Source organism: Numida meleagris, chromosome 11 (genome assembly GCF_002078875.1).
Source record: "Numida meleagris isolate 19003 breed g44 Domestic line chromosome 11, NumMel1.0, whole genome shotgun sequence".
Taxonomy (NCBI): domain Eukaryota; kingdom Metazoa; phylum Chordata; class Aves; order Galliformes; family Numididae; genus Numida; species Numida meleagris.
This window is the reverse complement of record NC_034419.1, coordinates 11,768,691-11,782,874: the sequence shown is the minus strand read 5'-3', so window position 1 is coordinate 11,782,874 and position 14,184 is coordinate 11,768,691. Positions and strand designations below refer to the sequence as shown.

The 14,184-nt window shown below is 45.4% G+C and overlaps 2 protein-coding genes across 2 annotated transcripts; one reads left to right on the top strand and one right to left on the bottom strand.

The window, feature by feature from the left end:
• Positions 894-8,831, bottom strand: KCTD6 (potassium channel tetramerization domain containing 6). The gene is made up of 3 exons (XM_021409159.1): positions 8,464-8,831; positions 3,468-3,575; positions 894-2,299 (listed from the first exon to the last, which is right to left on the bottom strand). Exons 2-3 carry the CDS (start codon positions 3,492-3,494, stop codon positions 1,613-1,615), a joined length of 714 nt encoding a protein of 237 aa, XP_021264834.1. The 5' UTR covers positions 3,495-3,575; positions 8,464-8,831; the 3' UTR covers positions 894-1,612.
• Positions 8,921-14,081, top strand: PDHB (pyruvate dehydrogenase (lipoamide) beta). The gene is made up of 9 exons (XM_021409158.1): positions 8,921-9,081; positions 9,189-9,296; positions 9,364-9,426; positions 9,503-9,538; positions 9,620-9,905; positions 10,776-10,886; positions 11,436-11,527; positions 11,964-12,105; positions 12,461-14,081. Exons 1-9 carry the CDS (start codon positions 8,983-8,985, stop codon positions 12,604-12,606), a joined length of 1,083 nt encoding a protein of 360 aa, XP_021264833.1. The 5' UTR covers positions 8,921-8,982; the 3' UTR covers positions 12,607-14,081.

The following is a 14,184-nucleotide window of genomic DNA, read 5'->3' as shown; positions in this document are numbered from 1 at the left end:
TACCAGCATTTCTGCTGCACTTCATCAGTTCAGCTCATCTTTTCTGCTTTCAGAAGAATGAAGCTTTTACGACTTCTTAATACAAAAGTCAAACCCCTAAAATGCATTAAAAGGGGAGATAAAATATGGCAGAGGAAAACACCTTGAGACAGGCCTTCTGACTGAGAGATGAGACGCAAGGCCCCAGGCTTCACAAGGCAGCAACAACCACAGGAATCCAGATCCCCCTTCTACATCTCCAAAGAGTCCACACTGTAGGAAGCAAAGCAGCTGTGGTAAGAAACAATTGTGACAAGAACTTCAAGGGAGAATGTGATCCATTCAGTCAAAATAAACAATGAATCTCTACTCAACAGAATTCAAGTTAGAACATACCCAGAAATTGCATAAACAACTGTGACACAGTGGCCAAGAGAAGCAGAAATGGCTACATGAAATTAGGTAAGAACACAGAACCTGAGTTCCTTGACTTGAACATACCAGAAACAGCACTCCACAGTTAAAAATACAGAATCTTATTTGTATTAAATATATAAAAATCCATATGTGATATAAGCAGCTATCAGATAAATCACTAGAATGGGTTAACACTGCTTAGCAGCTACAAGTATTTTTAGGTGCTGCGTTCCCTCTATCCGTATAGCAAGTACAAATCCTTGCCATCCTTCTGTTGGTCAAAATGCATAGTTTTCCAAACACGTTTTTCTTCCTATGATGAGGACAGCTTGATCAACTGGTTAAGACCAAAGGGAACAAAGTATGTCAGTAATGAAAGAGAATGGAGCCCTAGCAGAGCATCTGTGCTGTTCTGCAGCACTGAAAAACAGGCTTTGGGTGGTTTTTTTTTTAATACAGTATTAAGAGTTCTAGAAGACAAAAAATACAAAATAGTATTCTATATTTCACATTTTTATTAGCTTCTTGCTGGCAGGCATTACACTTGGGAATAATATTGCACCAGGCATTAAAAATATGAATTCTACCACAGGGACATTTTGCATTCAGATTCCAATATAAATATTTCTAATCATACTTCCATGGCTACAGATAGTATTTGGTTGCTTGATCTATATGCATAGAAAGAAACAGTTGTCATAACTGTAAGAAACCGTACTTATCAAGTACTTTTAAAGGGTGGGATTTGTTTTCCTAGAATATTACAATACTGTTTATTGATTTAGAAGCTAAATTAGTCTATGTGATAGCAGCTTTTTGCCATCTGCCCCTTAAACTCTGTTTGTTTCTTGTTCCCAGTGGCAGAGCGTTAGATGGATTAGAAACCATTTAAACTGAGGTAATTTTAGCACTTTAAGTTGCGTCAGAATTGTGTTAATGACACAAAATACCCTACTGTACTAACTCTTCGGACTCCCTCTTTCAAACAAAAAGGTGTCTTGACTGAACAGGCACATGCATGTTTTTATTCTGAATAGGATGAAAGGACAGAGCTGCTAGAGAATGAAACTTCTCCAGTCCTTAATGATAAACAATAAATACTCGTATACAAAAAAAAAAAAAGCCCACATTGTTGCTTTAGCCAAAATCCAGACTCTCTTGGCTTTACTGTTCAATTAAGTCACTAATCACTGAAATGGCTCCAGTGGAGTGAGAATCAGTCATCTGTTTTCCGTGCCAGTCTACAAAAAGTCCAGTTGTGCTCCACTGTGTTTTCATTGGCACGCTCGCTCATATGATGAACTCTGGTGTTCCTGATCGTGAAGCCTTGCTTTGTGATGTACTCCATAAGATGGACTCTGAGCGACACTTCCTGGTGGTAATCACACGGCCCAAAAGTGAAGGAAACCTGGCAGTCCCTGGTGTCCATCATATGCTTATTCCACTTCGTGAAGTGGTTTGAAATGCCTTCCAGTAACGAATGGACTTTTGTTGTGATGGTGAGCTGCGTGATGATCACAGCCACCGGGTTGGAGTACTTGGACAGCTTGCGGGTGCTGGACAGCTCCACCACCTCCTCAAAGGTATCCACGGGATACAGAGGCTTGGGGTCATTGAGACACTGAATCAGCGGTTCAATCTGATAGAAGTCTGCTTCCTTCCGAAGTAGGTCAAACTCCTTGAAGTCCAGTGGTAAAGTTAGCTCTGAGGTCCTTAAGAAGTTAAGAACGTAACGGAAAAGTGGTCCATCTCTGTCAATGAAGTAATTGCCCTGAGAGTCCCTGGCAGTGGGGAAGTCTCCCCTGAACATGGCCCCAAGCATTGAGTCAGGATATCTCGTTAGAGTCGTGAGGGATGTCGTATACATGTGTCCACCCACATTTAGCGTGACTGGATCAGTCATCTAGAAAGAGAGAAATGGCAGAGTATCAAGCCATGACAAGAAGGTTCACCAACACGCATGGCAAATACTGTTGGAGAACTGGTGGCTCTGGAAGGAACCTCATTTTTCTCATTTGAACTCTGTCAGCAATGTTTACACCTGAACAAATCCAAGCCACCTAGCAACAAGGCACAACTAGACAGGATAACAACATTTAGAAAGCACACTTCCAGAATGCTTTAGAAATCTTAACAACAGAGCTGCCGTCAGAGAAGGCACTTTCGCACTTGAGGAACTAGTTTTTTCATATTTTACAGATGAGGAAATGAAATTAGAGACATTTCCTGAAGAACAAGTTTATGTGAATGAGCGGTCCTCACTTTCAAAATCTGCTGCACATTCAAGAACAACAGCAAATCAGTTGAACAAGTCTTTAGGGTTTTTCTCCCTCAAAAGAGGAAGACAGTACAAGTTTAGGCACAAGACCAAGAGCTCACAATCAAAATAATCCATGCACTGGTTAAGAGGAATTATTAAAACAAGAGAACTAAAACCTTCCGGCTTTTAATTCTCAGAAGAAGCATTTATTAGAAAATTAGCATGCAGCATAGAAGAGGGGGCAGAGCACCAAGCCAGTCTGCATCAGCTTCCAGATAGTACATGAGGAAGCAAGAAGAAAGCAACATAAGTCCCATCTGGCCACGAATCCTAACAATCAGGACTGCGGCCAGACAGAGAAAAAAAAAAGCGACATATGCACGGCAGCAGAATGTTTAGAGAATGAGAAGAGGAGAAAAATAAGATGCATTTGTCTGCTTTGAGACGGGGTTTAAAGGAAAAGCATTTTTCCTTATAAATAACGCAACAAAGTCCTTTAAATTATATGCAAGAAGCACGAACTATTTTTAGTCTGTGTGTGTTAGGAAAATGGTAACAATGAGCTTAAGATGTCAATTAAGTTCTTGTTGATTTTAGCTAGGATATATGAACATGAACGCTCCCCACAAACGGCACATACGACGAAGCACTCCAGAGAGCAGAAGCAAGCTGTTACTACATGCACAATTTTTGTTCTCACATGACTGAAACTTGGGTCTACACAGGACAGACCTGCAAAGATTCTTACCTCAAGATCTTGAAAGCCCAGCTGTGCTGCTCAGCACACACACATTTACACGGGATCACTTACCATATAGCCCCAGTCTCCATTATCCATCTGTTCCGTTGCTGAACCGCAGCACTCCAAGTTGAACAGAAGGTTACTGAAAGGATACGCAGTTCACCTCCTATTAGCTCCCTGCAGGAAAAAGCACACAAAACAGAGAACAAAACATGGCACACTGTAAGCACCTACAAGAACAACCAAAGGGAATGCTTTCTAATCAAAGGCAGGCTCTCTGCCAGGACAGCATGCAGCTATAAAGCCACATTAGCAGAAGAACCAACAAACGAGCTCTTCCTTGCATCTCCCTCCGTGCTACCCACAGCACTGCCCCCGGAGCACACAGGTAAGCACTCTGCTGGCTGTTCTGACCACCCCAGACTTGTTAAATAACAGCCACGTGCCTCTGAGGATAACTTATGTTTACAGACTACTTTTCACCAGGAATACTGCGAGAACTTCGAAAGACAGGAGTCCTTTTCTCAATTAAAAAAGTTCATTTATTCACCACTGAGGTAACACGCACGATCCATTAACACCAGTCCAAATTCCCATGTTCCAGTTTCAAACTGTGCGGAAGAATAAATCAAGCACAAAAGTCAACGAACAGCGGGGAAAAAGAATTCTCACTGCGGAATTAATAATTCAGTAGTGGAGAACTGCAACTGATAACAAGAACATTAATGTACAAAGGAAGAGTACGATCGGACTTCACAGACACATAAGCACTCTCAAAAGAGACCTCTTTAGGGACGAGCAGGAGGACAGCAAACATTCTTTCAACAATGCTCCAACACAAGCAATCTGAGAAGCGGATCACGCTGTAACCTCCCAGAAGACACGGAACCGCCGGCTTGCATAACAAGGGCACTGGCTTCACACAAGCGTAGCAAGGGAAATCCACAGCCCGGCTTACGCAACCCGAGGGGAAAAAGGCGCGAGTGACTCCCGGCCCCGGTGGAGGCCTTCCAAAGATGCCCTGCTGCCCATGTCGGACGATGCATAGATAGACAAGGCAGCTGCCAGCGAGCCTGTATTCCCTACCCAGAATCTGCATCTCTGCTACAACTGCTGAAAATTTAGGTCAGCCTGTTTTAAGTAGGGTGCAGCTTCGCAGTTTTGTTTATTTTTACATCTCAAAGACAACACAGCTACCGAGGCTTCTGCTCCCAGCCTCAGTACTAGCAAACTTCAATGCACGGTCACCCAGCTAAAAGGAGCCGGAAGATTTAGCCAAGACAGAGCCCCACTTTCTCAAACACCCGGCAGTTCACAGCTAATTCCCAGCCAAAAAACAACTTGTCCTTCTCATTCCTAGCAAACAAGGTTGGTATCATTCACCACAGAGCAACACAGCAGATCCTTCTCTGGGCTCTGCTACCCTGCCCAAAGCCAAAGCCGGCGCTCAGCAGCTCCCAGAAGCCAGGCCCTTGGGGGCCAGCTGCGCAAGCGCAGCCTCAGTAGTACCTGAGATGTATTAAGAGAAGAAAACACAAAACCCCTATATGAAAATTGTGAGGTCAGACAATGGAAGCCTAAGGAGTTAAGATACAGAACTAGTCATACCAGGATCTTACTTTCACAAATGAGAGATGCAGCATGCCTGAAGAAAGTATATTACAAACACCCCCTAACAGCAGATAAACCTGGAATGCTAGCTCTTTTGCCAATGTCTGTAATTATTTTTTCAACTGCTGACAAATCAAGAAATGAAGTCATTCAGGTTTTCTCTATTTTGAGTTGTCAGTCAAGTACAGCTCATCAACTTTTATCAGTAGCTCAGACCCCTTCGATTCCAGTTGTTTGGTTTGTTTTTTTTTTCCCCTTAAGGAACAGGTACTTGCCGCTGTTCCCTGACTCAAGTATAGCACCACTACCGCATGCAGATGCATTAAAACAACTGGAGAGACCGCCTAGGGTCTGACATGCAAGAAAAACATTCACCTGAAGATGAAATAACGCAGCTGGCCAGAAATTTCACTGGCAATCACAATATAAGAGATCGGCAGTCTTTTTATAGACTTAGCTAGATCTTCACACTCAGAATATTTCAAAAATAGGTAGATGTCCATCGGTTACTTAAAAACATGGAATGATACTTAGACTTCCCCCCCCTCTGTGTCTGTTCAGGGGAAGAAACAGATTACATTGCCTGTCTGTATGACAGCATGAACTCATCTTTGATCACAGCACTGCTATGTAGCAGCACAGTGAATAATTTACAAGAGCAATTAGCTGAAACGAACCCAGCCCTCAACACAGAAGTGGCAGCAAGAAGTCTCACTGACCTTTGTGTAAGAGTCCAGACTCCCACACAGACCTACCCAGCAAAGCTCACAGCGCAGCAAGAGACACAGCACACACAGATGCTATGAGGAGGCCATCCCGAAACACCTGAATGTGATCGCAGCCACCTGCTGCTTCCCTCGCCAGCCTGGCAGCACCAAATTTCCAGACAACTTCAAAGGCAAAAATAGCTCTGTTCAGGTGCAACCTGAGACAAGGACAGCAAACCACATCGTAACAAGGGTGGGGAAACGGGCCCTTCACAATTTGCCTTTTAACAATGCTCCAAATTCTTCCTGAATGAAAGTTGGTGACGCAGGGGTGCGCAGACACTCACTCCATCTGCACCCCAGGACAGACAGCCTCGAGCCAGCTCCAGTCCGTGTCACACAATACACATCACCCAGGTACAGAACCTCGCTAGCATGGCTACTTATGTCCAGGCAGTAAGGAACACGTGACATACAGATGCATCCCAAGACAAACTGCCTTTAATGGCCATAAGAAATGCTCACCTAAAACATCTCAGCCAGCCCAACTGCTGACACCATTTAAGCCAAACAGGACATCGTTCTATGGTGAGAGCGCAAGCGCACTGATGGTGTCACATCCAGGCCTACTTTCACCCAGCTTTTCCTGTCAGCAGGGAGAAGATCTACAGCGTTAACGTGGTTGTCAGAGCTGTCACCATAGCCCAAGTACATCCGGAACCAGAAAGAAACAATAAGAGACAAGTACCTTCGAAGAAAAACACCGAAGTCATCGTTTTGTAATAAATACACCAAACTGGATACCTGCATTCATAAAACACTCACTCTTACTTAATATTTTATGACTCAGAGGATTACAAGGCTATTTACTAGCAACGTTACTGCAATAGGTAGTTCCATTAACTTCAGCAGGGCTTCTCCCAGGTTGCTATTAACATGCAACCATTTTGCAAGCTGAAATTCAAAGAAAGCAAATGAGAGCCAGCAGAACGTTTACATCTGTGAACAGACACACACATGTCCAGGACAGAGCTCGGGGATGCCAGCAGCATTGCCAAGTGTTTTCACTGCTGGGACCATGCACACTGCACTTGGCCAAGGCTGCAGACTACACACACTGCACCTGGACAAAATCACAGCGGTTGTACCATCCTCCACAGTCACATGAAGGAGGAGCAGAAACGCACCTAGCAGTCACAAGTCAAAAGGCACTCACCACCTGATCTGCTCTGAATGTTTTTCAGCCACCTTTCTCAAAGTGAAGGACACAAACTGTTTTACCTCCATAGCTACTGAAGACTTTGAGGTCAGTATAAAGTTGACAGGATTTCTAATGAGCTAGCCTGGTATTTATACAGATAAATACCCGTGGTTCAAGCTAGTCTCCCACTTAGTGAGCTCACTGCCTCTGACATTTGGATCTCCAAAGCTGAGAAAATGAAACTCCTGCTCTCAGCAGCTGCACTGTAAATGGACAACTTCTCTAATCCTGAGCCAGTCTTGAAATCCGAAGGCAAGTTTTTATTGTAAATCATTACCAGTGATTCACCTGAACTGACAATAACTTAAGCTAGTGTAATTAATGATTGTTATCCCCAAAACTGCAGAGCAAGGCAATAGTCTACAGAGCAAACCCAAGGCCATACAGTGCTGAGCTACCCCAAGCAAGGAGCTATGTCGTGGAAACAACTGGTTACCTAAACTTCTGGTAACACCACAGCTTGGCATCGCTAAAGGATGAATCCCTCACCTACACACGTCAAGTTTCCAGTGATTAACACAGTTTATTGGAACATCTCCTTACTTTCTCTGTTGCTTTTAGTAAATACTTTAGTCTTCACCTCAGGCAAGAGAGCAAAATACTCACAGTGGCCACTCAGCATTCTCGCTCCTTTATGCCTAATTGCTTCACTATGAATTCCAAGCTCTGAAAGTTTCTTTCCCACACCTGAGTAGCTCTTTGACATTCTGGTTTAGGTCCGGGTTCTAAAATGTCCATCTATCTGCCAGATGCTTGAAAATCCCACATCACTATCACCACTTGACTCTCGTCAAGCAGGAGCCCAAAGAACACAACTGCACCTGCCCCACTCCTGCTGGCCCTGCACTGCTGAAGCCACCCAGACACTCTGCACAGTGCCAACAGTTGGGTTTTACCCACAGATCTTGTTCTATGGCACTAGCAGGCAGCTATCTGCACGAGGAAACATCTCCAAGCAGCGCTGGACCAAGGCAGGTGTCAGGAGCATGAAAGACCCTGCACAGCCAACAGGGCTGGCACAGGGACCAAGCAGCACGGTGACAAGAATCCTCCCTTCTCGCCCAGGCCCGCAGGAGGAGCCGGGAACGGCCGCTTTCCATCCCAGAGAAGCACATAGTAGGAAATCTCGCCCCGAGATCGCAATGATTCAGCAAGGATGCCGGACACGACTGCACCGTTCCACCCGCTGCCCCCAAGTGCCCAGCGCCTGAATGCCGCCCCTGGCCCCAGCCGGGCCCTCCCGCACCGAGGGGCACCAGGAGCTGCCATTCCCACGCAGTCCGTGTCCGAGCTGAGGGCCGGGCCCCGCACCTGCCGCCCACCCACAGAATCCCAAACGGGACCCGGACACCCCCTAGCCCAGGCACCTGTAGTCCCACAAGGGGCCTGACCCCGCTTCCTCCCCGCCCAGGGCAGGCTCCGGCCGCTCACAGCCCCATGATCCCCCCCAGAAGCACAGCACGGCCCGGCCCCGCCCCGCACTCACAGGCGCAGGTCCCGGCGCTGAAGCAGAGCCCGGCGATGATAGGGACCACTGAACCGGGAGCAAAGCAGCCACCGCGGGAGGGGAGGAGCGGGGGCGGGGTCTAACACGATCTCCTCCCCGTCTCCCCGCCCGCTCCGGTCGGGTGAGGGAGGGAAGCCGCCTCCTTTCACCTCAGGGCCGCCGGTGGAGAGACCTAGCTCCGCCCTGCGCCTCCGCGCCGGGCCGCTGTGTCATCGAAGCGGAGGGATGGGGGCAGGGGGGCGACGCGGACGCGGGCGGCCCCGGCGCCAGGAGGCGAAGCCGTGGCGGGCACGCACGAGCCCGGGCCATGCGCCCGTCCCTGAGCGCGGCTCGACCCTGCACGGCGGGCCCGGCCGCCGCCACTACCACGGCGGGAGACCGGAAGTGACGCATTAAAAGCGCGCCGGCTACTGGCACGAGTTGTCGCGAGAGCTCGGGGCGGAGCCGAGGAAGCTCGGGGGGCCGGGCCGCTGCCCAGCGCTAGAGGACACGGCCAAGATGGCGGCGGCGGCCGGAGCGCTACGGCTGTTGGTTCCGCGAGGCCGCTTCCTCCTGCCGCGCAGGGGCCTCCGCCTCTCCGCGCCCGCCGCCATCCAGGTAGCGGGGGGGGGTGAGGGGGCGAGGGGTTCCTCCCTACGGGCGGCGCGGTGCGAGTGCCCTGAGGGACGCCCGCCCTGCTCTGCACGGCTGCCACTGTCCCGCAGGTGACGGTGCGGGACGCGCTGAACCAGGCGCTGGACGAGGAGCTGGAGCGGGATGAGCGCGTCTTCCTGCTGGGCGAGGAGGTGGCCCAGTACGACGGTGCCTACAAGGTAAGGAGTGGCCGCTGCCGGGCCCGGGGCGGGGGCTTTGCGAGCCTGACGCCGCTCTGCTCCGCAGATCTCCAGAGGGCTCTGGAAGAAGTACGGGGACAAGAGGATCATTGACACCCCCATCTCTGAGGTACGGCGCGGGGCTCACCCCGCGGGGCTCTCCGTGGGCCGTGCTCTGGTGCTCATGCTGTTTGCTTCTCTTTCAGATGGGCTTCACGGGAATCGCCGTTGGTGCTGCGATGGTCAGTACCCCCTCCTTCCTTCTGAACTGAAATAGAAAACAAACTGCTTTTATGTTAAAACATGTGATCTAACTTTGATAGGCGGGGTTGAGGCCGGTGTGTGAATTCATGACATTCAACTTCTCCATGCAAGCGATCGACCAGGTTATCAACTCTGCCGCCAAGACCTGCTACATGTCTGCAGGAACCATCCCCGTCCCTATCGTCTTCCGTGGCCCCAATGGGGCATCAGCCGGCGTTGCTGCACAGCACTCGCAGTGCTTCGCTGCCTGGTACGGGCACTGCCCGGGACTGAAAGTTGTTAGTCCTTGGAGCTCAGAAGATGCTAAAGGGCTGCTGAAGGCATCGATCCGGGATGATAATCCAGGTGAGCACAGTCAGATCACAGCAGTATTTAGCTCCCGTTCCTGAATAGAATGTTTCTTTTCCTCTCCTGCCTCGTGTAAAAAAATAAAAAGATTATTCAACACTTAAGTGTCAGTATCGGTACGCCTTAACTGCTTTCCCTTATGGTCACTTAGCTTGCTAGCAGCCGACTAATTTTGTGCTGTTCTGACCTGCTTCCAGGTACCCATCTAGAAGCTTTAAAAGATGCATTTGTGAACCTATTGTAAAGGCACTAAAAAGGATGAAGATGAGTCAGGAGAAGTTCCTGCAGATACAGTACAATGTAACTCATTTTTAGAGATCATGAAGCTTAGATAATAAATTCAGAATCTCATTAACCGAAAGCAGGGCGACTTTCATCTTTCTTTCTTTCTCACAAGCACACATGCAAAACATAAGACTTCTGAAGCAAGTAGTTCTACAGAAACATTTCCTAACCATGACCTTTCCAGTTTTCCCTTGATCTGTTTTTAGAGATGAGTATACAGACTCAAATTTTACAGAGGCTTTGTAAGTCAGTTGCCTTTGTCAGCATGGGCTTCTCAACTCATATCTTCTGCCAGGCTTTCTTTGTTCTGATTCGGTTGGTTTGGGTTGTTTTTTTTTTTACTTTTTTAAAGGAAAAATCATATGAAGGACTTTAAAATCTTGTGTAAAATTGTATCACTGTCATATACCTGATCATGTTTAAGATAAATTTGAGACAATATTTAAAATAACTAAGTAGTGAAGTTGACTGATGTTTAATTTTTTGTATTGCTTTTGCAAATATTCTGCTGCAGTACTGTTAATCGTAGGTACAGCCTGTTCCTGCAGAAGTACAAATTAATCCAAGTATGTTTTGTTCTAGTTGTGATGCTGGAAAATGAATTGCTGTACGGTGTTCCCTTCGAGATGTCTGAACAGGCACAGTCAAAGGACTTTGTTGTTCCAATTGGAAAGGCCAAAATAGAAAGGGAAGGTAAGCTGAGAACGTGGTGTGTGTATCCGTACGCATCCTTTCTAACTGAGCTGCCTGGGGACTCTTAGCTATTCAGAATACTGCTGCCATGGGGGACGGGAATGTATTTAAAATGTTAAATACTCAAATATTATTTATCCTGTAGCATACTCAATTGTTTTGTTCCCTGTATCTCATTTAAAACTGTCCCTTTCTAAATGACTTCTTTCTTAATCTAGGAATGGTGTAGGTGATGTGCAAGAAAATTCTCCTCACCTTAGTATGTAATTTTTGTCAAAAATGCAGAAGAGATCATCGTAACTTTTCAGCCTCTTAGTTTATAATTTATCACTGAATAACATGAATACATGAAAGGGATAATCTAAAAAGTATTAAATATGTTATTTCGTGGGTGTAGAATACTTAACATTTCAAATAAACGTAAGGAACTTAAATTTGCAAGAGAATACTAATATTACCTACAAAAGAGCCCAAGAAAAAAATAAGCTTTTCTTGTTTGTGTGTTTTGTTCTGGATTTGTTTCTTTTTTAACACTTGTTTCTGTTCCAGGAACTCATGTTACATTAGTGGCACACTCAAGACCTGTTGGGCACTGTTTGGAAGCAGCTTCTATCCTGGCCAAAGAAGGTGTTGAATGTGAGGTGTGTACGGTTTCTGTTGCTTTTCTCTCGTACTAGGAAAAAGGCAGAGGGTCACCTTGTTCAGGCTCTGTAAAACATCAGTTTATAAACTACAAACTTTTATAAGTGCCTTAACTGTCAGTGTAAATGTGTTTCTTGTTTCTGCGTTTGACCTTCTCATCGCAAAATCAAGGGAGAACTACTAAAGATTTTCAGATTGATCTACCTGAACAATAAGCAGAACAATGACAGTATGTAGCAGCATGATTATATATAGCAAGCATTTTCCAGGAGCCACCAAAAACCGTTCTGCAGCATCTGTCAAGAGAAAAAGCAATTTCATTAAGTCTTATTGTCAAAGTCAGAATAGATCAAAGTGCTAAAGGACACTTTGCCCAAGCAGCAGAAAATGTCAGGATTAGATCACAGCAAAACTCACTCAGTGCCTTTTTTTAAGGTTATAAATCTGCGTACCATTAGACCAATGGATATTGAAACAGTGGAAGCCAGTGTTGCAAAGACAAATCATCTTGTAACTGTAGAAGGAGGTTGGCCACAGTTTGGAGTAGGAGCTGAAATCTGCGCCAGGATCATGGAAGGTACTGATTTCTGCAATCCGTACGTTGATCTAAATCCTCATGACTTCTTGATAAAGCCAGGTGACAACAAATTTAAAGCCTCGTATCTGAGGAGCTTAGTAGCTGTCTTGTTCTAGACATGTTCAAACGGTCACTCCAGATGGTCTTGTGGTATAATTCTTATCCCAGGAACCAGACTGTTTGAGAAGCAAGATGGTAACTTTTTGTTTATCATCGTGCACTGTAGTTTAGGCAAGTGGGAACAGCTGTCTCTGGTACTACAGGAACAAAGTTATTGGAAGCATATTAAGATTCTGAAACTGAATTGAGAGGAAACCAAACTGTGCAGCAACCTGACAACCGTTTTCTGTTTCAGGATCTGCCTTCAACTACTTGGATGCTCCAGCTGTGCGAGTTACAGGTGCAGATGTTCCTATGCCTTATGCTAAAATTTTAGAAGATAACTGCTTACCTCAAGTGAAGGATATAATATTTGCAGTGAAGAAAACTTTGAATATCTAAGTTGTAAATATACATTTTAAAGTCCTGCTTTAAAAAGTATTAATGGTGTAAGGCAACTTGTATGCATAACTTTGTTGTATAGCTACATAAACTTTTGTACAGTAACATACAGCTATCTCCCAGAATATTTATATGGCTGCAGTGGGGTCTGATGGGGTTTCCCTCTAAGCCACTTCATTTAAGTAACCATGTGGTAACGTTTGTCTGTAAGTTAGCTTGTACTTCAGCAGTGCAGGTGGGTTAGGATCTCTCCATATGTTCTAAATTCAGAGGGAAGAAAAAGTCTTCCATTTCTGCTCGTCTCATAATTATTAGACTAGCTGTGCTAAACTGACCATGATGGTGGTTGAGTGCAGAATGGTATTGAGTAATGAGGGCCACTCTGAGTCTAGTCCTAGAATGCACAGCTCTCCAGGAGCCTATATGTGCAAGGCTTACTAAAGGCAAATGATAAAACCAGGGTTGAGCGAAGCCTTGCTTTTTAATTCAACAGCTTAAGTGCAAATATCTGTATGAAATGGCTTTGGAAGTATGTAGTATGGGTGAAGAGATGGCTCATGTGCTCTGATCATACAGGAAAGCTGCACAAGAGCTTAAATAAAGATCCTGATCCTTTTCAGTATGTGATGGGAAACAATAGCTATTTATTCTTTACTAACTGTCACATGTATTTTCTATGCCAGCTGTCATGTACAGTGATAAAAACTTGCTCAGATGTTTTGTTTTTATGTATGGTTTTGTGCCTTGGTTTTCTTTTTTGTTTGCTTGTTTAAACTTGCCATGGGGGCTTAACAATGGGATGCTCAAACTACAGTTCTTACAGGCAAAAAAAAAAAAAGCTACTTTATTCAGACCTGGGTAAGGTAATAAACTATTTATTCAAAAGCAGTAGTTGGGTATGTTTGAAGAGCTGGGCAACAGCTGCATCAGCCTTTGCTGCAATCACATACCTGGGTTTAGCTAAGGAGCTCTGCCTGACAGGAGAGCTTTTTTGTTCAGCAGCTTCTGTCACTGTCCTGGTAGGGAGCAGATCTGCCTACAGAAGTCGGTGCAGCACGGCTTGCTCTGCAGCCAGCACAAGGTGCCTTTCCACTGAACCGTTTGAGAGCAGATACTTACCTCTCTTAAGTAGACACAAGGGCTCAGGTCCTACTTCAGTTACAGGTCAGGAATACCTTTCAGGGTATGTCCTGGTAGGAGTGCTGCTAGATTCTTAGAAATCTGACTTGCAGGCAAAATCCTAGCTGAATACATCCACCACCACGCTGCTGGAGGAACTCCATTAACATTTTAATAAAAATGACTGAATATCACAGGTTACATGAAACTGTACAGACATTCTCTGCATAGTAACAAACACTGATGTACTTGAATTTAAAAAATGGATTATCTATAATCCTTTAAAGTGCAATTTGTTTAAGGTTTTAATCAAATCAAAAAAGGATCTTTCAATAAAGTCTAAGCTGTAAAATTAATTTGAAGTAACTTTCCATTTAACTAAATCATGAATAATATCCCAGTGCCCAATTGACTCCCATTTCAACTATTTCCTTACTTAAAAACACTTTCCCTTAGAGT

What these genes read in the sequence shown, in the direction of transcription:
- KCTD6 (XM_021409159.1), bottom strand. Translation starts at nt 3,494, where the DNA reads ATGGATAATGGAGACTGGGGCTATATG. An exon ending in ATGGAGACTGGGGCTATATG is followed by an intron (nt 2,300 to 3,467) that starts GTAAGTGATCCC and finishes CTCTCTTTCTAG; the next exon opens with ATGACTGATCCAGTCACGCT.
- PDHB (XM_021409158.1), top strand. Translation starts at nt 8,983, where the DNA reads ATGGCGGCGGCGGCCGGAGCGCTACGGCTGTTGGTTCCGCGAGGCCGC. An exon ending in TCGCCGTTGGTGCTGCGATG is followed by an intron (nt 9,539 to 9,619) that starts GTCAGTACCCCC and finishes TAACTTTGATAG; the next exon opens with GCGGGGTTGAGGCCGGTGTG. An exon ending in CTGCGCCAGGATCATGGAAG is followed by an intron (nt 12,106 to 12,460) that starts GTACTGATTTCT and finishes TTTCTGTTTCAG; the next exon opens with GATCTGCCTTCAACTACTTG.